Genomic DNA, 26,799 nt, shown 5'->3' with positions numbered 1-26,799 from the left:
TGGAATTGGTCTTGCGTTTGCATCTGGATCACTGGGGTAGGACGCAAGAATGACAATGAAAATTAGTGTTTTAAAGAGGCACTGCCAATATAATTATATGGCTTCATGGAGCAAGTTGAAATGTTTTCCAATATGGCAGCATTAACAAGGAAATAATTTTGATTCTTACTGGTTTTCCTCATTATTATCAGTGTATTGGTTACAGCAAGACTGAAATATTAGGAATTTTTGCACTAAAGAGGAAAGAAATGAAAAAAGAGTGCTGTCGTGGCAGACCTAACGATGAGAGGGCTGGATAAGGTGGTGGTGTTTATTTTAAAGAATTATATAAATGAAAAGGTGGCGACTTTAAAGCTTGTAAAGATTTATGGTGTGAAGTGAATCTGCGTGACTCCTGGACACGGGTCATCTTCGAGACAAAGAGTTTAAGTGTTCCATAAAGGTCTGGCCATTTAAATGTTGAAAAGGATCATCAAGGATCTCAGAAGAAAAAAATCCACTCATCCTTCAAGCATAACCCAACCACTGGTGAACAAGGTCAGAAATCACTATCCCACCCCATGATTTCTTTATAATCTGATTTATACTAATTATAAATTGATTTATAATCTGATTTATACTAATATTGCTGATCTTGTTTCCAGTGACAAGGCATAAAAAGACTGCAAAACCAGGCAGTCTTTGCAAAAAACATACCCAGTGGTGTTCTGAATGGTTGTGTGTAAAACCTACTGCTGTGCATATCGAATGCTTTGAGTAGGTGGAAAATCAGCAAACTTTATTTCTGTTGTGTGAACCAAAACAAGCCAACAACCAAGAACAGTTTCTCCACAGCAGGATCACAGTTGAACAGGGTTTAATGGTTTAAGCTAAATGAAATACTTAATTTTGTTTCCCACCTCCTAAAAGACAACGGCATTGAAGGACACCTTGAAGTGAGAAACTTTTTTTGTTTGAAAAATCAAAATGTTTCTTTCAGAAAACAGAAAGAAAACTTAGGACATTTCAGGTTATTCTGGTCACTTTTATCACAGAAATAAGGAGGTGAAAGGTAAGATGTCTTTGCTGATGTGTTTTGCCCTTCGTCTGATGGGTTGCTTCCATCAGCATCATCTTTTTCCCCGCTGCCAAACAGGACGTAGCAAGTGGTCAGCTTGCTAAGCCCCTGGAACATGCAGAGCAAAGTGGTAGCAGCATCACCTGACTCTGCTGTGGCTGGAAGTGGTCAGTAGTTTTCAGTTAATTTTAAAACAGTGTTATTAAAAAAAAAAAGGTGATTATTAAGCCAAAGAAGTACAGTTAATGGATGCACATTCATTCTGCCTGCCAGCTGCGCTTCTGGTGTGGCAAAATCTTAGACCGAGACCCATCTTGTACACGTAGAAAACTACCTATTGAAGAAACTACATCTATACCACATCTCTCAGAGGTCCTTCAGTGAGTAATCTCTGGGTTTGTCTTGAGTAAGTGCTTTCTGTTCTTCGTTCTGGTTTGAAAACTAGTTCAGCAAACTGATGTGCCACCTCTCAACAAAGGCATCTGCTGTAGCAGCATTGCATATGTCACTTAATACGTTTCCTTTCTAAACTGAGAGCACTGGATCCAGCAAGGCTCTACACCTTCATGTTAAAGTCTCTATTTCATGTGAATTGCTTATTGGATTCTTGTATCTTTTTAGGGAGAAGTGCTCCAAATAGCCCCCAACAAGTGCTGCCCTGAGTGTGTATCCCGGACTGAAGGGTTTTGCCAGCATGAAGGACGGATCCACAGCGTGAGTACTCAGTTGTGTTCCCCAGCAGTGGCAATCCTTTCCAGTTTTTAGCTCCCAGTTTGGTTCACGTCAGCAAAGGATGCTTAGCTGATGTGTGGGAGAAGGATAGTTCGCTGGGCTTATGTTCTGTCACTTATCAGGTAATGTAATATAACAGTTTAGTTGTCAGGGTTTGCAAAAAGGGAATGTCACTGAGCAATAGTGTGTCTTGCCTGCCTTAAGGGGAGGAAGTTTCCCACTCATTCATTCACTTTGCTGTTTCTGTGGATGATTGAGACAATATAGTAATGTTAGGAGGGGAGCAAAGCACATTGAACGTGACGTATTAGCTATCCTGAAAGGCAGCTTTTCTCTCAGCAGAGAGATTGATTGCTGTTGTGTGACCTGGGTTATGTATTTTGTAATCCTGAATTATTCAAGAAGCAGGTTCCAGAATGTGGTTTCACCTAGGGGGGCTGAAAGGCCAAAACAATAAGTGTCTACAGATAAGAAAAAAATAAAGATTCATGGGTGGTAGTTAATGAATCATGTCAAACAATGGAGCAGAATGGCTTAACAGCGAGCCCAAGTCCTACGTGTGGTCTCTTACAGACTTTTCTGTTTGACAAGAGGCAAGTCAGGTCCAAATCTTAAGAAATATGCTAAAATGCCCAGATACATTTGAATATCTGGACCTTACACTCTACACCTGAGATGTGACCCTCTGTTTGAGTGTGAGGCATGACCAGCATGAATCTGTTAAGAGCTAGACAAAGACTGCAATAGGAGGGACAGCACATCCATCCTCTTCTCTTATTTCTTTGTTTCTTCTTGGGGCCAGTTTTTCCTCACTGTGCCTCAGGGTAGAGATATTTGTTTCTGTGTTAATGAATAAGCAAATGTAGTGAGATTTTACTCATAGTGAGGCAGGTGGTGTTCACAAGGTGACTACCTTGTGGTCAGGTCTGTGTTGGGGCCCGAGTTGAATAAATATTCATGTCTCTAAATTTAGAGTTTGCCCTACAGAAACTGTAGTGGAGAGAGGGTGTATTTACAGGTCTCATTGGCAGCTGGATTCATGCACGTGTCTCCTGTGCCTTTGGTTGTGTTGTGCACTGCAGCAAGGCACGCAGTGGGCCAGCTCTGGATGTGTCCGCTGCTCCTGTGCCCATGGCAAGGTGAACTGCACCCCCCCAGCCTGCCCAGCCCTCACCTGTGGACACGGGGAGCTGCAACACACTGCTCAGGGATCCTGCTGTCCCAAATGTGTGGGCCGTGGCGGTGAGTATTGTATGTGAATGGGGCGGGGGGGACTGTCTGCCTTCATTGATCTGAGCAGTAGGTCACTGGAAATCTCCTTTTAGTCCCAAATCTGGAAAGCTTTTCTTTTCTTGTTCAGTTCTGTTGGGAAGACACTGGTGTCCAGTGTGTTTCTTAATTCTCTTTCTGTCCTGCTGCCATATTTACATTTTTAACAGCTTTGCCCATAGAGGAAGTGATAAACTTTAAGGAGTGAGCAGATGTGCCTCATATGTCCTTATTTTGGAGATTAAAATCTGGAAAAAAAAAGATGCAGATATTTCCTTTGTACTGAGGGTACCTTCAGCACTTGCACACTTGGAGTGCAAGTTCCAGAAATGCCTGAGCTATTGGATGCCTTTTCTCATAGAAGTCCAGCGGGAGAAGTGCATCCAGAGCTCTTAATTCACAAGGCTAAAGCCCTTGAAAGCTGGTGGAATTGTTACTGTCATCACCTGCTTTGACAAACCAGCATTTTGAATTCTGAGATGCAAAAATCTATGTTTTAATTATGGGTGATGGAAAGGGGTTAAAGGGCATTGGAAAAGAAAATTACCCGTTGTTTTGCTGTCTCTTAGAGCCTTGCTCCTTCGACGGACGCTTGTTCCAGGATGGTGAGGACTGGCACCTAGGTTGCTGCTCCAAATGCACCTGCAGGGACGGCACGACTCAATGCTTCACAGCTTCCTGCCAGCCCCTCCTGTGCAGCCAGGTCAGGACCCACCAGCATTCTGGGGACACTACTTGGGACTGTAATTGTAACTCTTTCCCTTGGCAAGGTCCATTTCTCATGCAGATGTACAAATGAGCAGGGAAATCTTCTGTGTGACAGGTGGGCGAGTTGGAAAAGGGAGTTTTCATCTGTGGAAATGATGTGGAGTGGCAGCTAAGTCTGCCTGTCTATTCCTTAATATCTTCTTTCCCCACCATTTTTTTCTTATCATGCCTTTGTTGGCTAATTAAGCACAAATACTGTGTAAAGAAACTGCTTTTTGTTTTACACTAAAAAAAAATACGTAGGGTTGATCAGGAACTGTTTGTGTTTCTGTGAGGGAAGGAAGGAAAACACGAGGTTTTTAATGGGGGTTTTCTTCACGAATTTTAGTGCTTGGTTTGCAGCCAAAAGGGTTGGTTTGCAGGTCTTGTTTACTTTTTTTTACAAGAACTCTAGAAATACAGTTGAAAGTAGTCAAATGCAGATCAATTTCCCCTTTTCACTTCAAGAGTTTAGAAATACAAGACAACTTCAGCTGAAAGAAGAGTCTCAGAGCACTATTTCTTCTGTGTGCTTATGTTTAGAGATCAACAAAACCAGAAGATAAGTTAGGCAAGCTCAAGCAGTGACTCACAGTTTTAGTCCAGTTGAGAGAACTGGGACATTTCTGTCTCCAAGGTCTTTGCTGTGGATAAATAATGAGTTCTTAGCAGTTGTGCAGTGATCAACCCACCCAAAACACTACAAGATTGTACACAGTGTTAAGACAGGGGTTAGTAAAGGCAGCAAACTCTACCCAGTACTCACACATTACACAAGTGACTCCATTTTTTGAATTCTTATTATTATATTAGAAGTGCTTAAGGGTGTGACTGTGCTCTTTGGATTTCTTTTCACTGAGCCCATGGTACCAGTTTTCTTGGGCACCTCGGTGTACTCCTTTACAACAGCATGCCAGGCTAAGGAAATGCAGGAACTGGCTCTCTGGAAATCCCTCTTTCTGCCCTTGGCTTTATGTTTTAGGAGCTGCCATTTCCCAAATATTTTTTAATCTATTACCATGCTCCAGTGATGAATCCAGAAGCTGCCCTGAAGTGTGTGCTCTGGCTGAGCACACTTCCCTGTAGCCCTGAGAAGAACAGTAGTCATGAACTTTTTTTCCTGTTGATGCTTACCCAGCTTTCTATTACTAGACCAGATGTTTGTGCAATTAACACTAATTTTTTTTGATAGAAGGAAAGCCCACCTGTTTCTGTGCATGCTAATTCTGTTTTGCTTCGTCTGGAGATACTCAATTAGTACTCGTTGACTAAGTACTGTGCACTTAAACAAATTTATGCTTGCTTTACATTTCTCCTTTCCCACTCCAAATGGACTGATGTTACCTGCTGACTGATTGCACTCATGTTTAATCAGCTAATCATTAAGATTTAATTTGTGGAAACAGAAATGACTGTGTTGTTCCTGTGATGTATCTGAGAATAATTGGCTGAGAGCATCCAAGAGCAAATGAGATAAATCCATACAGCATAATTTAACACCTGTACAGACAGTTATGCTGTATGGATTTAACTAAAGCAGTGCAAATGCCTGAGAGATGGCGAGTGTAAATCACATTGAAAGCCTCAAAATGTGGCAGTACCAGGAAAAAAACCTCTTCTCTCCTCCAGCTCATGCTTTACACAGCTTTATATACACTTTTTTTCTCTGTATATCTGTATAACTGAATATATGTACGTTATCTCATGTGTGTGTGTGTGTTTATCTGCATCTATATACCTATTTATGTATTTGGACCTCAGTTGCCATCCAGAGAAGCCCAGAAAATGGGATGAAGGAAATATCTTTCTAGCTTTCTACACTGATCTCGTGCTGTGAAGACTGCCCCCAGATACTGGAGCCAAAATGAAGCCTTGCCTGACTGTGGGTTATCACACAGATATTAAATGCCTGGAATTCCACGTTCCTGCTGAGCCCCACGTTAACTGTTCACGCTCTTATTTCACTTGTGTCTCCTGCTTTCTGTTTAGGATGAAGTTATGGTTATGTCTCCTGGAAAATGCTGCCCAGAATGTGTTCCAAAGCCCTGCTCAGTGTCAGGAAGAGTGTACCAGGTAACCTTTGACGAGCCACACCACAAGGCAGTTGTTCACAAGTTCTGGCACATCTCCCCTTCCCTTCTCCCTGACATCTGACTTGCTGCCAGCACTGATAGCTTAGTACAACCATTGCTTTTTTTCTTCCTGGAGAGCCCAGAAGAGTTGAAAGAAATTAGGACTAGATAAGAATTTGCTGGCAAGCAGAAAGGCAGTTTGCAAGGTGAAGCAGATGAGGCACTTTCTTTTCACACTTTTTTGAAGGAGGAAAGCAGAAAGCACTGGTGAAGGTCAGAGTATTTATAGCTTTCATTGTATCATCTGGAATTCATTTAATGCATTATTTAATGAATGTATGTACGTGGGATTTTCTGTTAATGATTATTTTTTGCTAATAATAGTAGTTAAGGCCTCACCAATGTCACTAGCTTGCAATTAATGAGAAATACACACCACAATGTCATCTAGACCTCATACCTCTTCTTCCTGGTTGCTGACCATGTAGAGGTAAGCATTTTTTAGGAAGAGTTTATTATCAGATACAGACATGCAGAAGGAGCCGTCGTATTCCACAAGCAGCACAGATTTCTGGGAAGAATTTGGTTACTTATGAGGGGTGTTTAACAATTTTATACGTGTTCTTTTTGAACAGCATGGTGAACAGTGGAAAAAAGATGCCTGCACTGCATGTGCTTGTCACAGAGGGGAAGTCAGATGTCTGAGACAGACCTGTGACTCTGTCAACTGTGAGAAGGTAGTTAAAAAGCATTCACCTCTGATACCCTGGCTGCATGTATCCCTGTGCCCGTGCCAACGGGTTCAGACACTCCTGCTCAATGGTTGCTGGTGTTTTGTAGGGGCAGAACAAAGTGCAGCGTCCTGGGAAGTGCTGTGAGGAGTGTGTGTCTTCCACGGGGAGCTGCTTGTATGATGGCACCGTCAGGTACCACAGGGACATGTGGAACAGTACTCGCTGTGGCTTTTGCTTGTGTGATGAAGGGCAAGTCACTTGCCAGGAAGCAGAGTGTGCCAAAGTGGAGTGTGCCAAGGTAAGAAAGTTTTTCTTCTTTCAAGATATATCTGTCAAGTCTTGTGGTTTTTTTTTCTTCCCCCTTTTTTTTTCTTCCCCCTTTTTTTCTTCCCCCTTTTTTTTTCTTGACTGACATCTTCAGACACTCCAAGAACCTGCCCTTCTCTCAGGGCTTGTTTTGTGCAATTACCTTGAAAACACTTCACGGGAAAGGAGAGTAGGCTTAGGATTCTCCATGCAAGTTTGCCTGCTCAGTGGGCTTGCAATGTGAAGCGAGCCAGTGTGAATCAGTGACTATTTAACTTGTGTTCCCTCCCACACTGTTGTCTGCCTGCTATAATGGTGGCTCAGACACCCAGAGGTCTCAGTGACCACCAGCTTTACCAGGAGCTGAACGTGGGAAGAGACATACAGGTCAGAGACAGTTAAAAGCTTGAGAAATGTTCCTTTTACCTTCATTCTGTATGCTACAGCGGGCTTCAGTAAGGTAGTTGGATATGGAAGTTGGTGTCCCACTTTTCTCCTTTTTTTCCATGCCACTCTTGGCATGGAAGTGAAGCTGGTAAGGTATTTTATTCCTAGTGCTGTTTACTCCAAAACTAACCCCCACCCCCAGGTTATGTTATATTTGCTCTATAGTGGATGTGCAAAATGGATTAGATAGGGTTGAATGCTTCACACACGGACACACACATACAAATATGGTTTGAATTGCCTTTGTGCAGTGGGGTAAGACTTCTGTGGTGTTTTTCACTGCATCTGTTTTAATTGGTGGGCCAATTAAATTAATCTGCTTTATACCTACTACTCCACAGTGTCAGTGGAGAGAAGGGAAGGAATTGTAGCCTTCTGAGTTTTCTCTCTCAGTGGCAATGCTTTTCTGGCGACCCTGCCTGTGTACTAAACTTTGAGTAGCAGCACCCTTGTGTTGTGTCTGAAATCTGGACATAATGGATTCACTGGCTTAGATTAATGAGTGTTCAAAAAAGTGGGAATCCACACATGGGGTCCCAAACAGTGATCGTGCAGGGAGGATGTATCTAGAAATAAAAGTGTGTTCTCGTTCATCTGAAATTGTGCCTTTTAAATAGCAAAAATGCATTGAGTGGGGGACCCAAACTCTTGTCACTGATGATCATCTGACCGTAAACTGCCTGGAGTCATTTTGCTGGGTGAAAAGTCGTGGTTGTCATAAAATCTTGTGCACTTGCATCTGTTTCAGTCAGCTTCCTGCATGCTTATGGCTGCAAATGGGATCATTTACACTAATGATGATGGCATGCTGTCATGGCTCAGTAGGGAGAATATTTAATATTCATGCTCATATCTTGGCTACTGACAAAGAATCCATTATTCAGAAAAGCCAGGGATATTTTACAGAATAATAGCTGAAAATGTTAACATCTAGGGTTCAAAACTGGGAGGTTCAAGTGTGCAACATTATCACTCACAGCAGTTTTTCAAACTCAGGCTCTCACAGGTAAGCACCCATCTATTTTCTTTTACCTTTGCTTTTCCCTTTTTGAGTTGCAGGTCAGTTTGTTAGGCACCTGCATCGATAAATCAGAGCTGATGTGAAGCTAGGAGCAGTTGGATTCATCTCTTCATTAAGGCACTATTAATTTTCTGGTCACATCGTCCTATTTAAAGTGTAATGAGGCCACAGAAATGAACTGCAAATCCTAGACAGCTCGACACAGTATAGCAGCATTACGTGAGGGTAGGGTAGAGGTTTAGCTTATAAACCCTTTCAAACAAACCTGGCCAGCAACTGCCAAATGAAAGTGTCTGTGGGGATTCTGACCTCATCTTCAAAAAGCCATTTTCAGCAGGTTGCTGATGAGCTGGGAATCCGTAGGCTGGGAGAGCTCTGGGTGTGGATGCGCTCAACCCAAACCACTCCAACTGAGCATCAAACACTCCTGCTGGAGCACTTGCCAGCACCCCAGCTGAGTAAGCACAGTCATGACAATGTTCAGAGGAGGACGGGACGTGGGGGCTAGCAGGGGATGCTGCAGCCTCCCTGAGTAGGCTGGCGATGGAGTGTTTCTGCTAGCAGCCCTGCCAACCCTAGGAACTACAGGGACCAGTAAGATAGAGCTTGCAGGGTGCTGCGTGGCTACCAAACGGCCAGCAAGCTGCAGAAGCCTTCCTGATATCTAGAAGAAATGGAGCTCGGGTGTTGAGAGTTATGGATGGTGGATGTGGACCTTTCTGACCTGCGAGGAACGGCTGAGGGAGCTGGGGTTGTTTAGCCTGGAGAAGAGGAGGCTCAGAGGTGACCTTAGTGCAGTCTACAACTACCTGAAGGGAGGTTGTAGTGAAGTGGGAGTTGGACCCTTCTCCCAGGCAACTAGTGCTAGGACAAGAGGACGCAGCCTCAAGCTTTGCCAGGGGAGGTTCAGGCTGGACATTAGGAAGCATTTCTTCTCAGCAAGGGTCATTAGCCATTGGAAGGGGCTGCCCAGGGAGGTGGTGGAGTCACCATCTCTGGAGGGGTTTAAGAAAAGCCTGGACATGGCACTTAGTGCCATGGTCTAGTTGCCATGGTGGTGTCAGGGCAATGGTTGGCCTCGATGATCCCAGAGGGCTCTTCCAACCTGCTTGATTCTGGGATTCTGTGGATGTAGGTGTGCCCGTGTTTGAGAGAGGTTGCATACAACATTTTTTCTCTTTCCTGCCTCCTAGCCCATCACTGCCTTTCAATGTTCTCAACCTGGAATGTGTTGAATCTCTCCTCAGCAAAGCCACAAGTTATCTCACGGAGCCTCTCCCTTTTCTGAGTCTTGGCGGAGCAGCGTGGTTGCATTTTTTTAGGCTAGGCGAGCCGTGTTCCAGGGCTAGTTGGTCTCAGTTTTCCTATAGTGTGTGTTTATGTTCGTGGGTGGGGATGGGAGAGTTTACAGTACATAGCAGTGACGTGAGATCCAACCGCTGCGTTTTGAAGTAATTATTTAAGAGCAAAAATGTATAGAACCCGCAGAGAGAGATTTAAGCTGTGTGTGGTCCTCGATGACTGAGATGCCTGGTTGGTGTAAATGAGCAAAGCTGGTAAACTTGGCGCTCAGCTGAGTTTTGTGAAGCATCAGAAGGAAGCTGCAACGTGCTGAAGTGGAAACCAGTGTGAGCTGTGTGATTTCACTGGGTATGTGAGCACCTCACAAACATTCAACGCATGGTCGTGTCTTCTCTGTTTGTCACGAGTCCTGCTTGCAAAGTGAGATCTGGGATGGGTATTAACGCTGACATTTAATGGGTTTAGATTAAACGAGTGCTCAGTGCCCCTCAGCACCAAATCTAATTCACTCTTTCATTTGTAACTTTTTAATTGTACTGGTTTTGTGTACATATCTCTCTGTTCTGATCAGTATGTATTACCTTGCCTGTGTTTACCATGTGTGAGAAGCTGGTCCAGAAGAGCAGCTCGGGTCAGGAAATGAAAGCTGTTTCTTTTGAGCTGTCCCCTGATGCCCTAGGACAGAGTGTCCCTCTTGTCTAAATATTCAGCTTCCACTTGGGCATAAAAAGCTGTGACGAATTAGGGCGCTTTATTCCCTTCTCCTGCTGCTGAATTCTTACCTTCAAACTGAAGTTATTGAGGTGGATTCTGTGGAGTTGTAAGAAAGAACAGGCTTTTTCCATCTGGGATAAATAGAGCATGTGCTTTGAAATTCTCTTGGGGAAAAAAAAAGGAGAACATTCAAAATGAAGGTAAGCTTCTATGCATTGAAACCTTGACAGCAGTCCAGTAAACTCCTGGTGATCCACAGTAAAAATAGAGCACTCCCATTCTCTGTGCTTGCAGTGGGTTATACTGGGGGGGTCTTTCTTTGTGGGATTTAGGGATGAAGTAATGACCTTATCGCTGAATTCCCTTCCCTTTTCAGAGTTACTGCAACTGCAGTATTCACTAAACACATTTTTCAAACGGTACCTACAGAGATGAAGTAGGATGGAGACAAGATAAGGTGAAATTAAATATTGAAGATTGCATTCCAGGGCAAGAGCTGTTCTGCCTCTGCATTCCACAGTGTTTTTGGTGGTGTTGATTCCATTTGAATTGCTGCAACCTTTCTCTTCCCAGGGTGAAGAATTAATTCACTTAGATGGGAAGTGCTGTCCTGAATGTATTTCAAGGAATAGTTACTGTGTTTACAAAGAACATACCAAAACTGTGAGTATCCTGGTACTCTGGAGCATGTAATAGTGAGTTCTGCTCATAAAGGTTTGGAGGAATTGGCTCTCCCTCTCCAGTTCTGAGAAGGATATTATTTGCAAGTGTAGCAGAAAAATAATCCATTAATATTGTCTGCAGATTGCTTCTACACTTTACAGAACTCACTTCTTTATTCTGTGTGCATCTGCTGCAGAGCTAAAGTTTGCCTTGCTTTACTTTGTGTGGTATAATCAATCATTTCCCTTGAAAATTTAATATATGTACTCACAGGTTTCCTGCACATCTCATGGAGTTAAAGATGCCCGACTTTAATCCTGTAAAGCAGAGGCTCCAGAGCTTTCTGCCTCTGTATCCCACTGATTATAACTTTTACTCCAACAGGAGTCCACTATTTTATGAGTATTTTCAAGGAACTTTCCTTCTGAAGTTAAATAGAAAGGAAATGTGAAGTATTTTGGTTTAAATACACCGATAATGGACTTTTCATTGCTCTGACAGATGAGGACTGGAGCTAATAGCTGCTATTTGCCAACAGATGTGAGAAATGGAGAGTTTAATACTGGTTTGGGGGTTTTTTTAACTTCCCTTTCTTTCCTCACATCTCTTTCTCTGACCCAAGTGAGGTAAAACATATTAAGGTGTCAGGTTTATTCCAGTTTGTGCTTTATCTTTTTTAAGAGAGGAACTGGGACAAAAGCTTCACGGGCATTTAAAATGCTCGCTGCCTCTTCTCTGCCTTTTAACGTCCTCACGTGGTGGCAGCAGAGCTTCAGACGTTGAGGGCAGCTTCAGTGGCCTTCTGAGCAGACCCAGGGGTGCAGATCGTGGGAGGGGAACGGTGGGTGCAAGATCTTCTCCTTCCATCGACTGGTAAAAGTAGACAGGTGTCAGGTGTGACGGGTGGTTTTGAAGAAAGCCGATGGTACCTCTTCATCTCCGTGGTGTTTTGGTCATGGAAAACTAGACACTAGAAGAGAGAAGGAGAGAAGTAAAATGCTGTGAAGGTTAGCAAGAGGTTTAAAGTGTGATAAAAAGGTCATTATGCACAGACATAGGTTCAGACAGAGGACAGATTATAGGTATCTGTTCATATACAGATTCAAGCACTTGTTGCCAGGCTGTGAAAAAGACATTGACAAGTGAGGCAGCAAAATGTGGAGACAGGACAAAATGCTTTGAGTCAAAGCAAACGAAGGGAGGTGAACAAGTAGCAAGGACTTACTGCTAGCTGAAAACCACCCTGCTTTGGTGGGAGGGCTGAGAGGGAATGTGTTGAGGTGTCCACGGGCCAAGGACTCTTCTCAGTAGGTGCTTTGCAGGCTGCCTTATTCTGGAAAGACAGAGAGGGTTAATGGTACAGAGGCACACGGTCCCGTGTCGGCAGGCCTTTTCCAGAGGTCTCTTCCAGCCTGATTGATTCTGTGGAGTCACCATCTCTGGAGGTGTTTGAGAAAAGACTGGACATGGCACTTAGTGCCCTGGTCTAGTTGACATGGTGGTGTCAGGGCAATGGTTGGACTCGATGAGCCCAGAGGGCTCTTCTAACCTGGTTGATTCTGTGATTCTGCCTTGGTGCTGAAACAGTCCCAGAAATGTTTAATTTACTGCTAGCACAGTTGTAGCCTTGCAATTAACCCAAAGATTTCCGTGCATGGCAAAACCACTTGGTGCAAAGGCTCTTCTTCCCTGCTGATGGTGGCTGTTGGGTGTTTCTTGTGCAGAGCGGAGAGAAGTGGGCAGAAGGGCCGTGCGGAGAATGCGAATGCCGGGAGGCGGAGGTGACCTGCTTCCAGCGCTCCTGCCCGCCCTGCCCGCCGGGCAGCCTGGCTGTGGAGGCACGGGGCAACTGCTGCCCGCACTGCGAGCCAGGTACGCACCCGGGGTCGGTCGTTCCTCACCATCGCTCGTGTTGGGAGCAACAACCTCTGGCACGGGGGTTGTGCTGCCATCCCTGCGCCCTCGCTTCCCCAGTAACAGTCTGATACCCACGTTGAATTTTAAGTTGTCTTCAGTTTGCAGTTGCTAATTAACTGGTTTCCATATAATTTAATTAGGGTTTAGCTGGAGAGGTTTAGGGCTCCATCCAGAGGCTCCCACTGACTTCCCTTGGTTAAATCATAGCTTGGCAAAAGAGTCGGTCCTTGGGGATGGTGTTTTGGAAATGTTTTCTCTTTTTTCTTTTTTTTCAACACGAGAAGCAGAGGACTGCTCCTTTCCCAATCCTAACACGGGTTTTGGAGTTTATGGGCTCCTGATTATTTCTTGGGAGTGGAAAGAAGAAAGAACCTGCTTACACTGATGCCACAAGCTCACCTGGGGCTGACTGGCTGCCAGTTAATAACTGTTTCAAAAGATTAGGATAGAATCATAGAATGGTTTGGGTTGGAAGGGACCTTAAAGATCACCTAGTTCCAGCCCCCCTGCCACGGGCAGGGACACCTTCCACCAGACCGGGTTGCTCCCAGCCCCATCCAACCTGGCCTTGAACACTGCCAGGGAGGGGGCAGCCACAGCTTCTCTGGGCAGCCTGGGCCAGTGTCTCACCACCCTCACAGCAAAGAATTTCTTCCTAATATCTAACCTAAATCTCCCCTCTTTCAGTTTAAAACCATTCCCCCTCGTCCTGTCACTCCATGCCCTTGTAAAAAGCCCCTCTCCAGCTTTCCTGTAGCCCCTTCAGGCACTGGAAGGTGCTAGAAGGTCTCCCCGGAGCCTTCTCTTCTCCAGGCTGAACAGCCCCAACTCTCAGCCTGTCTCCATAGCAGAGGGGCTCCAGCCCTCTGAGCATCTTCGTGGCCTCCTCTGGACTCGTTCCAACAGGATAGCCTTAGCTTATATGTTAATCTTGCATATAAATTAATTTTTCTTCAGGATATTGTCATTCTCCTTGGTTTACATTTCATAGTTGGTAGACTTTAGCTGTGGTTTGCTAACTTTTCATGTTGGTAGGTCTTCTTGGTGCATTCATACAACTTTGGTTTTATCAGAGTGCTCCAGTTAACGTTTTATCTCAGTAAAAAAATAGATTCACAGTTTAATTAGGCTGTCATTTGCAGGAGTGCCTTGGCACGTTTGCCATATTAAAGTTTTAAAGCGTGTTATTTACTGCACGCTAATAAAAATGCAAAGCACTACAAGTAGTAAAGTGAGGAAAATGGACAGTTCAGCTAAAATTGCCCTGGATTTTAGCAGGGGAACAGCATCTGCACAGGCTCCTAAGGAGGGGACAGATTATAAAGTGCTCTCAGCGCCCATCTGGTCTCCTTCTTATCAAGAAGTGCCACTGGTTACCCTTGAAAATCTGTCCCCTTCGTTGAGCTTTTGTAATGGTAGTGGTGTGGAAAACACACTTCGAAGTCGTGGTACTGGACATGCAGAACCAAACCTGCATTGTGTCCTGAAAGGTAACTGGAAATTTCCTTTAGCAAAGCCTGCTGTTTGCCCTCTGTCTTGTTCTGTTTTGTGTTGGAGGGGATGAGAAGCAAATGCAAAATCCAGCCTGCAGCAGTTTAGTCTGTGAGCCCAGAGCATCAGTCCCACCGCCTCTGCTTCGTTAAAGCCAGTAAAAATTCATTGCTGCTTCTCACAGATGTGCTGGGGGAAACAGGCCGAGAGAACCCATTGATTCTGTAGCCCTAAGCAGAGCTGTATTTATGTTAAACCCAGCAAATATGGCATTCGGTTGGAGCAGAGGGAATTTTTTTGTACCTAGAGAAAAATTGTCCATTCCCACTCTCCAAGCAGGCAGTTCATTGTCAGACTGGAAGGATGGGGCTGCGTGTACCTTTGGAAAGTTATTGGAAAGAACTGGGTAGAGTCAGAGCCTCCTATTTATTCCTCCTGTTTATCACTGTGGATTAATTGTCTTCAACTGTATGTCTTCTGTAGCTCTCGATTCCCAATTCTCCCCTTGGGTGCATCTCCCTGGAAACTTGCAGCTTACTTAGTGTAAATGAAGGAGAGTTTTCAGCACTGGGATCCTTTTTGCTGACATGTCAGGGAGGAACAGAGAGCTTTTCTTCCAGCAAGCAGAAGTAGCTCAGTAGTAAAGCAAAAGTAGTCCTTCTCATGGCCTCTGCAGAGAGAGCAGCCATCTGCCACCTGTATGCTGACCTGGCATGGACAGAGTCTTGACTTATTGCAGGGTTTGACTGAAAGAAACTCAAATTCAGTTTTTTTCAGACCATTAATTCCTGATGACTTATGATTTTTACTGCTGAGAAAGCATGTGGACAATGAATATCCTTTTTATCAATAGTCTAGAAAATCTGAGTCTGTGTAATAACTTCTCACACACTAGAACACAGCAAGAGGATATTTAGCCCCTTTCATGCCATCATGGAAAAAAACCACTCCAAAACTAACACACCTTGAACCACCAACAGAAATAAGTGATGAATTTCACTTTGTTTTTGGAGTCTGCATTTTTTTGTGCCTTCCTGATGGAAAACACTGCTGATGGGTTTTACCTTTGTGTCTTTGTGCCAGTTGAGTGTCACCCAGACTGTTTGACCTGCTCTCAGTCCTTTGATCGCTGTAACACCTGCCGGGACGCAAGGAGGCTGCTGCAGAACGGGCGCTGCGTGGAGACGTGTGAATCGGGCTTCTACCAGGATGGAGGGACCTGCTTGGGTAATTTCTGCAAGGGGTTATGCCCTGTCAGCTGACTGTCTTCTCTGTGGCTTGCTGTGCTTTGGTTTGTAGGATCCCACAGGCTTTTTATAAAGAGATTGCCAGGCATTGTTTGGAAAAGCATTCAGGCACATACTGAGTAGTAACCATGGGCTTAAGACTTCAGGAGGTCTCAGGTGGAAGCCCCTGAAAAATGCAAATTCTCAAACTGTTTTCCCAAAATGGTGCAAAATTGTCTCCTTTTATCAGAGCAGGGCAGTCTTGCTGCATCAAGACGTGTGGGATTAATGCATCTTTCTTTATTCTTTCTCTTGGAAGCCTGCAATGAAACATGCTCAGCCTGTACCAATGGGTTTGAGTGCTCCTCGTGCCAGACATCCCTGCTGATGAAGAACGGGCAGTGTGTGGCTTCGTGTGGGAAGGGATACTTTGAGGACCAGCTCCTCTGCACAGGTAACTCAAAGCAAAAAAGGCTGCAATATTCTGTGATAGCAAAACAGCAGACAAAAGCTGTACCCCAGCTCTTAGAGATACTCTCTGTTGAGGGATCTGCTGTTGACATAGGTGTTAATGTTCACCCTCGAGTAAAGGAAGGAGTGAACAGAGGAACTCAGTCATACAGTGTAAAATTGATTACTGATTGGGGAAATATTCATTAAAATTCCTCAGTGGGTCAGTTCTGTTGGTCTGAAACTCTGCTTTGGAGCATTGTGATTTTTTCACCACTGTCCTCTTTCAATTCAGAATTTTCTCTTGGAAATGTGACTGTGGGTTTTGTGGTATTAAGGGTACGGAGCAGGATGTTTGGATAACGCCTTGAGCCGTGCCTGGCAATCTGAGCTGGGGGGGTTTTCTCTGAGTTCATTGCAGACTAACTGCAGCTGCTAATGCCAGACCTTTCAGGAGACAGTAAAAAATGGTTTGGAGGGATGGGGGCTGGACAGGTCTCAGAGAAGCACACAGAAAATACTTTCAGGGGAGTTTTTTTGCTTTGTTTTGCCATTCATTTGTTTCACATGGTGCACTCTTCCTTTTTACAAGGCTTCTAATTATTTCTGCAGCTCTAATTCAGCAGAGGGGTGGAGCACATGCTTAACTCCTTGAGCCATCGCTTTAATTTCTTTGGAACTAGCCCTCCTGCTTAAATACAGGCTTAGGGCTTTTGGATTCTAAGTCCAGCTTCATTTTCTGAAGTGGTTTGCCTTGAAGAGCTGAGTTTCAAGTTTTGAAAGCCTGAAAAACCTCTGTCCTCCAGCAGTGACTATAAACCAGGGCCCCATTGTGCATGTATAAATAGAAAAAGAGAGACCCAGTCCAAAAGAATTTATAGACTTAAGTATCAAATAATCTTCTGCTTCATTTGGTTTTATTTTACCATTTCCTTTCCACCTGCTCCTGGTGTTTTAATTGGCAGTGCCCACGTACTGCTGAAGCGGTAGGGAAAGGCTAATGTTTCATTTTATTACTGGTTTGTAGATGACTGGTTGTACATTCCATCCAAATTTGCAGTCAGGCATGCTTGTAGCTGAAAGTTGCTGGGAAAATTTGTTCCTGTTTCCTCAAGGGAATTAAACCAATTTGCTTTAGTTCTGCCTGGCTGCATTTTCTGCATAAAGTCAAACCAGTGGAGAAAGTCTTAAATTTCAGATACGGTCTGTAATCTGTTGCCATTCACTCTTTCTTTGTATCCTCTTTATTTTTACAAATCTCTAATCTAATTGTCCAGAGGAGCCTTAGACTGTTCAGAAATATTTTTCTCATAATGATTTTAACATCTGCAGTAAGCACGTTCCAAAATCACAAAAACCACGAACTAGACTGTGTTAAGTTAAGCTTCACCAGGGGAGGTTCAGGCTGGACATGAGGAAGCATTTCTTCTCAGCAAGGGTCATTAGCCATTGGAAGGGGCTGCCCAGGGAGGTGGTGGAGTCACCATCTCTGGAGGGGTTTAAGAAAAGCCTGGACATGGCACTTAGTGCCATGGTCTAGTTGCCATGGTGGTGTCAGGGCAATGGTTGGACTCGATGATCCCAGAGGGCTCTTCCAACCTGGTTGATTCTGGGATTCTGTAACAAAACACAATCTTTCCTTTTGCTCATGTTTTATGACATCTGGTCTAATTGAATCTGTTTTGAATTTCGGAATACAGTTGTTTGATGTCTGCCCTATTTTAATCTTACACCAGGGTTGTTTCCTGCCCCCGTCCCTCCACCTGCTTCTGTGAAGTATTAAAACCATTAAGAGAAAGTAAAGTCGAGAATAAAAGGCGGTAGGTTCAGTTATGTAGCAGTGTGTTTAAAGATCATGGATCAATTTGTACCAGGCTGAGAGCAGAGTTGTAGGTGAAGTCTGCCTTGTCAGAAATAGGCTGTGGAAACAGCCTGGTCGAAGGCAAAGCAGAGGGAAGCAGAAATAAAAGATGTCTGCGTGGTGGAACAGAAGGGCTAGAAGGACTTGCCATGCTCAGTGCTCTCACTGCATTTTTCTAACTTAATTATTGATGTTTTCAAGATTATGCAAAATCCTAGGCAGAACTCACGTGTTTCTGCTTTGATCTCCCAAAACACGAGTGTTGAAATGTGTAACTTGTCACTAACAGACCCAGCTCACTCTGTAGCAAAGCACTTGGAGTTTTATTCAGGACCTGTTGTTTTTCTCTGCCTTGTCCCGGCTGCGGATGCTTTCCTTGAGAATAAACGACTGAACGTGACTAAGCTGAGCTTGCCCAGCTCACAGTGAGGAGGGCAGGTTAGAGGGGGTTAATGGTACCACATGCCACAGAGTGATTGAACCTCTCTGTGCTTTCCCAAAGCCAAGCAGTGACTTCTTACTGTGCTGGGATGCCATTTCCATCCTCCTGCTGTCGTCAGACCTGGGAATGTTTTACCTGCACTGATGCAGGTAGGAGACAGTTTGGTGAGTGGGTCTTTAATTGGTTCTCTGACTTCTGGTCAATGATGAAAGAACAGAAACATCACTTTGCAGGACCTCTCGTCTCCTAAAAGCCTGGGCTTGTGTCACTTCTGTGTGACTCCTGCATTACACCCCTGCAACTCCTGAGTAACAGAGCAGAGAAGAAGTCCCGTTGGCTCAGGAGCCACTGGCGTGCTCTTGCTTTAACCAAGAAGCGAGACCCTGGAAGTTTCACCTCTTTAACATTGATTTGCTGGAAAGACATGTTGCTGCAACTTCATTAATACCATCGTGTCAGCTGAGGCAGAGGAATTGCACAGGCTGTTGCAACTGGAAGGTCAGCTATAGCCTTTGAACACCTTTCAGTGCTGAAAGAGCCAAAGCCTCTGCAGGCAGCGTGTGCGTGAGTGTGTGTAAACACAGGGCAGGAATGGGTTGGGGCTGCTGTCCCAGCTGTACACACCCAGGTCCTACAGGTTGGGGGTCCATTGCTTACAGCTCCAGCCGCAGCTGTACCATCTGATGGAAAACAGAGTGGAGATGTTGTCTGGGAGTTAGTAGCTGTTGGACTTGCGACAAAAAAAGTCCTCGAGGCATGTGAAAATAAATTGCCTGGTGCCTGTCGCTGCAAGCACAAGAAATGAAGGATTGTATCTGGAGGAGCATGAATCAGGCTGTGCGTGTTTGGCAGCTGGAGACTGGCAGCTGATAACTCCTGGAGGCACTTGCCACCTCGCATACAGAAAGGGCTGTGTCGGGGGAGTCCGTGGAGCCTGTTCCCAGAGAGGGCTTGCTGAGCAGAGCAGCGCATCAGAGCTGAGTCTCTTGCTGCAAACATTTTTTTTGTTGGTCCACCTGAGGAAATTGCTACCAATCCTTTACTTTGCACTGCTTCCAAATGCTAAATGTGTCTGTCTTGCTAAAAATCGGGTTGCATTCTTTCTCCTTCCCTTTTTTTCTTCCAAAGTCTGCTACTTAGATCCCCTCCCTTTGTGTCCCGTTCTCTCTCAAAGAAGCTATTTGGGCCTGGTGTCTGTCTAGTAGCTTGGAGTTCAGAGGATCTGTTTCGTGTCTGGTTGCCAAATTCACTGCAGCTTCTCAGAAGGTCTGATGACCTCTGGTAGGTTGTACTTCATCTTTACTTCTCCCCCCTGTAGCCTTTCCATAGCTGAGATACCACAGAAGTCATCCCCCATCTAGGAAGACATGCAATCTTAGCTGCCTGGCTGAAAGTCTTGAAAGCTGCTGTGATACCCAGGAGGGGATTTGCAGCATCTTTGCCAAGGGCCAGTGAGAGCCAGCTGGGAACTGGAGAGAGGGAGTGAAGATAGATCTCAAACTCCTCCAGCCTGCAGACTGTGCTGGTTTGTATCGTTACCTGTCTTGAGTCCAGACATTACAGTTGAGACATGGTGGTGTCAGGGCAATGGTTGGACTCGATGATCCCAGAGGTCTCTTCCAACCTGGTTGATTCTGTGATTCTGTGTGGCGCTGGCGGGAGGTGAAGACATTATTTTGACCTACGCAGAGGGACAGCTTGAGGCAGTTGCATGAGAGATGAGACTGAGGTGAGAATGTGCTTGGAAGCACTTGGTCTAGTGCAGGCAGCAAACGGTGCGTGGTGGGAGCCAGAGCACATTTGCCCAACTGACCTGGCTTTCATCAAAGGTAAGTTTTTAATCCAGCTGTATGCAAGGCTGCCTGTTTAAAAACAGATTCCAGGCTGCCAGGAGAGAAGAGTGTCTCTTGGAAAGGAGCAGCATCTCTGGAGAGGACTTGAGAACATTGCAAATAACTGGGTGTGTTCAGATGTGTCAACAGGTTAACAGCAACGGGGTCAAGCTGTGCAGTGGGAAATCTGTAACTAGAGGATCTGAGTCCTGGTGCCCACTCTTTCAAAAAGATATTGGAAGTTAGAGTGAGCTCAGCGAGGAGAAAACCACTCCTGGCTGGAAGGTGAAGTGAGGACATTTCAGTGCTTAGGAATTTGCAGCATGAACTCATACTCTGCAGTTAACTTTCAAGCGTAGACGTGCCCTGAAAATCATCTGAGCTGGAATGAGATGCAGCTTTTTATCAGCAAGGGAAGTTATCGATGGGATGTTTGGTGTTTGTCGTGTTGTGATTCAGCCACAATTGGACGTGCTTGATCGTGGTGACAGCACTTGCCGGAGGAGTCGAGGGGGAAGATCTTTTGGGGTCCAGGATGCCCAGCGTCCTTGCGAGACATTCCTCACATAGGAGTGTTGAGGAGAGAGCCACAGCATTCTGGAGAGATCAGGAATGAGGTGGAGGGGAAAAAAAGATGCAGGAAGGTGAGAAGGGGGAAAGCAAACACTAGTTACAAGGCAGTAGAAGAAGATGAGAAAAGGTAAAGAGGTTGAAGCGTGGAGAAGGAACATCCAGAATGTCAAAGGACCATGTGCTGGGCCTGAACTCAAATGTCCCAAGTCTTGGCCCCCTAAACACTCCCTGTTCTGACCCCGTGCATGTCACATCACATCTCATCTCTGTGTTTCAGTTCCCTACATATGAGATGGTGATGATAACACTGCCGTGCCTTGGGGAGCGGTGGGATCCGCTAAGACGGGGTGTTTATCTTCTGCTGTGCAGTGTGACTCATGTAGAAGCACAAACATAAGTGCTCCGTGCCATTAATTAACAAACCCAAGAGCAACTATGGCCTCAAGCAGACAGAAGCAGCATAGAAACCGTGCAAAACAGGAGTGAAAGGGGAGTAATGGTGATCACTGGTTTGCTGTAATCTTACAGCTGTCTGGATTGCACACGCTTTCACCTGGTATTGGGGAGAAGATGAGTTGTCTCTCACTTAGGGGGTTTATTTTGGCAGGGAGGTGTTTGCTCTTGTCACTGTTCTGTATGTAAAGTGCTCTTAGCTACGTGGATGAGCTGCTGCTGTGTCTGCTGGGTCCTGCATTACACCGAGGCTACTCGCAGGTGAGGTTTTCTTGGGTGGCTGCAACTTTAGATGTGTTTGCTCATACAGGGCAAATGTCAAAAAGTTTGCTTTTTTCCCACCTGCCCTGGTCTGGGAGCACAAGCATGTACCTGCCTCTTGTGAAATAACGAATTTAAGAACCTTTGGAACATATTTGGGTGTAATCAAGAAAAAAAAATCTAATAGCTAAAAGAACTGTAATTTGCACAGTTCCTGCAGGTGCTGGTAGCACAGGATTAAATGTGAGTCTCATAAATCCCATAAATCCCAGTGGGCTGCATTTCCCTCCCAGCTGCATTTGTACAGTTTCAAATAAGGTGGCTCGTTCAACAGCTGTTTTGAGAGGCAGAATTGATCTCCACACTGTTATTAGTTTAATTGTAAGATGTCATCATGCTCAAGGATCGCTCTGTGACCCTTTCTGAGAAGAAATTCTTCCTAATGTCCAACCTGAACCTCCCCTGGCGAAGGGGAGTCAGTTCCTTCTGCGCCGGTGCAGAGCCCTGGAAGGGCAGGAGGAGTTGGTTCTAGAAGTAGGCTGTCTTGGTTTTAATCTTGTGGGATCTTGATTGCAGCCCTGCCGTCTGTTTCTGTGTTTCTTGGAGCTGGGTTGATGTCAGTAGTCGCTGCAAGGAGCTGATTGCAGGTCTGTTTATTTAAGCAGCGTGTGATGGGATCTCTACCTGTTTCCCTTCGTGCTTGTACAGCCCCTAGCACCAGGAGGAACAGGACTTAACAGTGTTACTAACACTCCTAGTCTGATTACAGCTCCAGAAACTGCTCTGATGTGTGCTGCGTGTCATATTGCATGGATGAAGTGAAGCTGTAAATTGTCCCCCCGAGATGGCTTGGATGACAGATGCTAACTTAAGAGCAGTGGTTTTTGTTTTCCTTTCCTTTTCTGAAGCAGTGAATCTCAAGCTTCGCCAGGGGAGGTTCAGGTTGGACATTAGGAAGCATTTCTTCTCAGAAAGGGTCATTAGCCATTGGAAGGGGCTGCCCAGGGAGGTGGTGGAGTCACCATCTCTGGAGGTGTTTAAGAAAAGCCTGGAGATGGCCCTTAGTGCCCTGGTCTAGTTGCCATGGTGGTGTCAGGGCAATGGTTGGACTCGATGATCCCAGAGGGCTCTTCCAACCTGCTTGATTCTGTGAATGCCTGTGAATTTAAGGAACAAAACTGCAAAACAAGTGGATTGCTGCAAACACCATTTTAAAGCAATGATTGGAAGTTGATTGTTTGTTAATCCTGCACCTTTCTTTCCTGCAGCTTGTCACGAGTCCTGTTCCTCATGCTGGGGTGCTGCTGAGAACAACTGTTTGTCCTGCAGAGACACGTCACGCGTGCTAAAAGCAGGGCTCTGCGTGGCCAGCTGTGGACAGGGGTTTTACACCAAGGATGGCGTCTGCAGCGGTAAATACCTGTTTTCTTCTCCGATTGCAAGAAGCTTGAAAAATGCTCTGCAAAAAAGGAATCAATATTTCATTTAGCCGTGCAGCAGCTGTGGTTTTATTCATGCCTAAGAAGCCAGATGCACCTTGTGCATAAATATCAGACGAGGAAAGCTGCTGTTTGTAAGATTATTAATTCATTTAAGCTAATCAGATGCTGAAAGGTTTAAGGTTTTTTTCCCTCGCTGAAAGCCTGAGTTGTTTCTGAGGGCTTGACAAATCCATTTGTCTGCGGAAAGAAAAATGGCCTTTGCCAGCAGGTTTCTGTAAGTTTGATTATAATTCAGCATCACAATAGCTAATACCTGCACAACAGATGAGACCTGGGAGCTGGGAAGGTTTGCTGAGAAAAGGGGAAGAGGTGGCTGGAGGGAACTGAAAGACCTAAGTCAAACAGGGAAAAAAAATCTCAAATAAATGAAGAATCTAAAATCTGCCTCAACCATTCAGGTCCAATGGGTTCTGCTGGCAGCCACCTCCACCTGCTTTGAAGGACTGTCCAGCACGGTCAGTAGAAGTGACGCAGGGGTTGTCTTCATGGAGGTCTGGCTGAGCCTCAGCTTGTAGAGAGGGCTTAGCACCTGGAGCGTGTTGGCAAAATCATTGCTATTCTGGTCACTTCCGAATGAATTTCACTTTGACCAGGCTCCCCTTCAGTTTGGTTGGTGTCTGTACCAGCAAACGTTCCTCACCTGTGTTTTGAAGTGTGTAGGCTTGAAATCTTACATCTGTAGCTGAAAATCATTTAAGCTCAGAAGGAAATTTAACTTAGATGCAGCTTGGCCATAATTTTGATTTTTATTGCCAGTGATTTCTCAAAACTGCGTAGCTGTTCCTCACAACCTCCAGGGTTCAGGCCTTCCATCTTCTAGCAAAACCATGCATTTGGGTACCCAACTGGAGAGCTGTAAGCTGTTCTAAAGGGAGTCTGACTGGTGGAAAGAAACAAAAATTGGTTAAGGAAAATGCTTGGCCCTTCTGCAAATACAGCAGCGATAGTGCTGCTGGCTTGGGGAAGCCACAGTTTCGTAGTGCTTTTAGACAGCAGGTCATGTAACTTCAGAACTGACTGCCTGGGAGAATATAGACCACGGGAACTGATAAGAAACATTATCATGCTTGATTTTAGATGCATTTCACGCTTAAAACTTTGACTTGAAGAAAAGAACGGGGGGAATTAGAATTTTTTTGATGAACTTTTCCCCCATCTTTTACTTCCTGAACAGTCTGATAACTCGTGCTTGTTGTACAAAGGTAGGTAAAGATTTATGAGACGGTTTTGTTCAGAATGGTGCTCCCTGTTCACAGACTGTTGGTGAACAAGAAAAACATACTCCATGAGCTGAGGGGGTTGTGTCAGGAGCGGAGGGAGCGCTGGTGTAGACCTGTTGCTGGTATTTGTGCTTACTCAGAGTCCTAGGCGGGATACAGGTCAGTGAGTACCTGTCTGCACTCACACATCTGCCTCTGAGTGTCACTGCTTACTCCAGGGAAGTGGGAGAGGTTGCTTGTGCTGGAGAGGAAGGTTTAAAGGTGCCTTTCTGACCAAGAAAGGACAAGGCATGGTTTGGCTGACTTTATTTTACCTCTGTGGCCAGGTTGATGGCTCTGTTCTTCGCTTATTGAGTGCATTTCATTAACAAGCTCTCCTCTTTGGCAGCTTGTGCCCAGTTCTGTGAAACATGCTCTCCAGACCAACCCCGCTGTTTGACCTGTGCCTCGGATAAGGTGTTACACGATGGGAAGTGCATTTCAGAGTGCCCAGATGGATATTTCCCAAGTAGCAACGGAAGATGCAGAGGTAAGAGGCATATTTGCCCTTTTCTAAGGCTCTCAAGGCACCCTCCACGTGTTGTCTCCTTTTCCCCAGATGTTTACCTGTGGGGAGGGAATGTTAAGAGCACACAAGTGCGAGTGGGGACAGGGAATTTGTTTTTTTTTGTTTTATTTAGTTCACTTGTGATAGATTGTAGCTGAATATCATGCCAGCTGGCAGGTTTCCCTGTTGGCTGGAGGAGGCTGTAGTCAGCAACACCACTCTCAAGGAGAAAAAAATGGGATATTTCAACTCTGTGTGCTCTGTTTCTTTACCAGCTTGTCATGATTCCTGCTCCACATGTGAGGGACCTCTGGCCACACACTGCACCTCCTGTTCCTTTCCTCTGGCGTTGCGTTGGGGCCAGTGCCTGCAGGGCTGTGGAGAGGGTTTTTACCAGGATCACAATGTCTGCAAGGGTAAGTTATGTACTTGGAGTAAGTTCCCCAGCAAAGCAGTGTATCTGTATTGGCTTTTGTCGTGTTGTGCTCGGAGTACCCAGCTACGATGCTGATCCCTTATCCTACGCTGACCTGCTCAATGAGTAACTCCTGTCTTTGCCTGTTGATTGTTTTCTACTTGGAGAAAAAGCAACTTTTCTCAAATACTTTCTGCATTCCCACCCTCAGGATTTAGTGATCTTGGGGACCTTTTTTTTTCTCTGTGCTGTTGAAATAAAGGTACGTTGCTTCTGAGTTTTTCTTGACATGAGTTAAGACGTGGATGAAGTTCTACACGCACCTGGTAGGTTTGCTATGACTGAGGTCATTTTTTGCAGCACTGGAAAACCTGAAAATGAGGAAGATTAATTTCTGCTTCCTATGAGCCCTTCAGACTGCCATTTCTGGCTGTCTCTCCTAGTGAGACTGTGTTCACCGTTGCGGTTCCAGGAATTAGAGGAAAATTGACTGCCTGTGGCACAGCACTGCAGGTTTTTTTCCAATATAATTTGTTCATCAGCTTTATTCAAGAAAAGAGCTGTTGCTTGGGGGTGGGGGGAAAGACATCAAAGTATTTTTCTAAAATCCCTGTTCCATTATAGAAAATACAGCACCATGTCTGTTAATGGAACAGATTTCTGAGCTTGTGAGTTGCTGCAAAGTGGCTGCTCTTTGCTAGCTCTTGGAGTACCAGAGTGTCTACAGCAATACCAAACTGGAAAGAGGGCTGAACAAGCAGACCCCAACCAGTTGTTTTCTCCCCTTTCTGTCTCATGTTCACCACCAGATGCCCAGGTTTGGTGGTTGTTGGGCGTTGTTCATCTCTCTGAGAAAGCCATCCTCGGAGCCGTGGCTCTGACTGCTCTCTTGACCTGTGCACAGGTTGCCACCCATCCTGCCGTACCTGTGCTGGCCCCGGGGCCTCTCAGTGCCTGCGGTGCAGGGTGCCGGAGGACGTCCTGCAGCCTCCCCAGCCCGTGGAAGGAGCTGTGCGTGGCCTGTGCCTCTCTCACTGCCAAGCCCGGTTCTACGTGGACAGCACAGGAGTCTGCAAGCGTGAGTGGAGGACGGGGACAGCTGCTCAAAGCCTTCGGCACGGGGCTGTGCTGGGTTTTAGGCGGTCGGGGTGATCTTGTACAATGATTCTTACTTGCTTTGAGCTCCTGTGTTTCCCTTGTGACAGTCATGAATGTTTAAAATCAGTAACTTTCAGAATGGCATGTGCTGGTACTTTGCGGGGAAAATCTACATATCATTTGTGACTAAAGGATTCAGGTACTTTTTTTTAAGATGACTATGTTCAAGTCTGCACAGCTTAGCTCAGCTTTCTCTTCATTTTGAAGCTGAGCGTGTGATTTTTACCACTGACTTATTTTGAAGCAGGATCAATCCTTAAATCCTTTTCAGAAAAGACTGAGCTGTCTCCTCGTTAGCCTTTGGTCAAGACATCCCCACAGCAGGCTTTTCTTTTGAGGAAGCTCTTCTGATACGTGCCCTGCAGCACCTGAAATACCAAGTGGGAA

The 26,799-nt window shown here is 45.3% G+C and overlaps 1 protein-coding gene across 1 annotated transcript in view; it reads left to right on the top strand.

The window, feature by feature from the left end:
• Window positions 1-26,799, top strand: part of FRAS1 (Fraser extracellular matrix complex subunit 1) — a 147,515-nt gene that overhangs the window by 46,487 nt on the left and 74,229 nt on the right. The window contains exons 5-18 of the mRNA XM_068404195.1: window positions 1,679-1,771; window positions 2,872-3,031; window positions 3,628-3,761; window positions 5,795-5,878; window positions 6,513-6,614; window positions 6,718-6,909; window positions 10,975-11,064; window positions 12,789-12,936; window positions 15,556-15,699; window positions 16,018-16,152; window positions 22,839-22,982; window positions 24,681-24,821; window positions 25,115-25,255; window positions 26,159-26,332. Of these exons, the coding sequence (XP_068260296.1) occupies window positions 1,679-1,771; window positions 2,872-3,031; window positions 3,628-3,761; window positions 5,795-5,878; window positions 6,513-6,614; window positions 6,718-6,909; window positions 10,975-11,064; window positions 12,789-12,936; window positions 15,556-15,699; window positions 16,018-16,152; window positions 22,839-22,982; window positions 24,681-24,821; window positions 25,115-25,255; window positions 26,159-26,332 (1,882 nt within the window). The remainder of the gene's footprint in view (window positions 1-1,678; window positions 1,772-2,871; window positions 3,032-3,627; window positions 3,762-5,794; window positions 5,879-6,512; window positions 6,615-6,717; window positions 6,910-10,974; window positions 11,065-12,788; window positions 12,937-15,555; window positions 15,700-16,017; window positions 16,153-22,838; window positions 22,983-24,680; window positions 24,822-25,114; window positions 25,256-26,158; window positions 26,333-26,799) is intronic.

Source organism: Nyctibius grandis, chromosome 6, assembly GCF_013368605.1.
Source record: "Nyctibius grandis isolate bNycGra1 chromosome 6, bNycGra1.pri, whole genome shotgun sequence".
In the NCBI taxonomy this organism is placed as follows: Eukaryota; Metazoa; Chordata; class Aves; order Nyctibiiformes; family Nyctibiidae; genus Nyctibius; species Nyctibius grandis.
The sequence above is the reverse complement of the archived record's forward strand: the minus strand, read 5'-3'. Positions and strand labels throughout refer to the sequence as shown.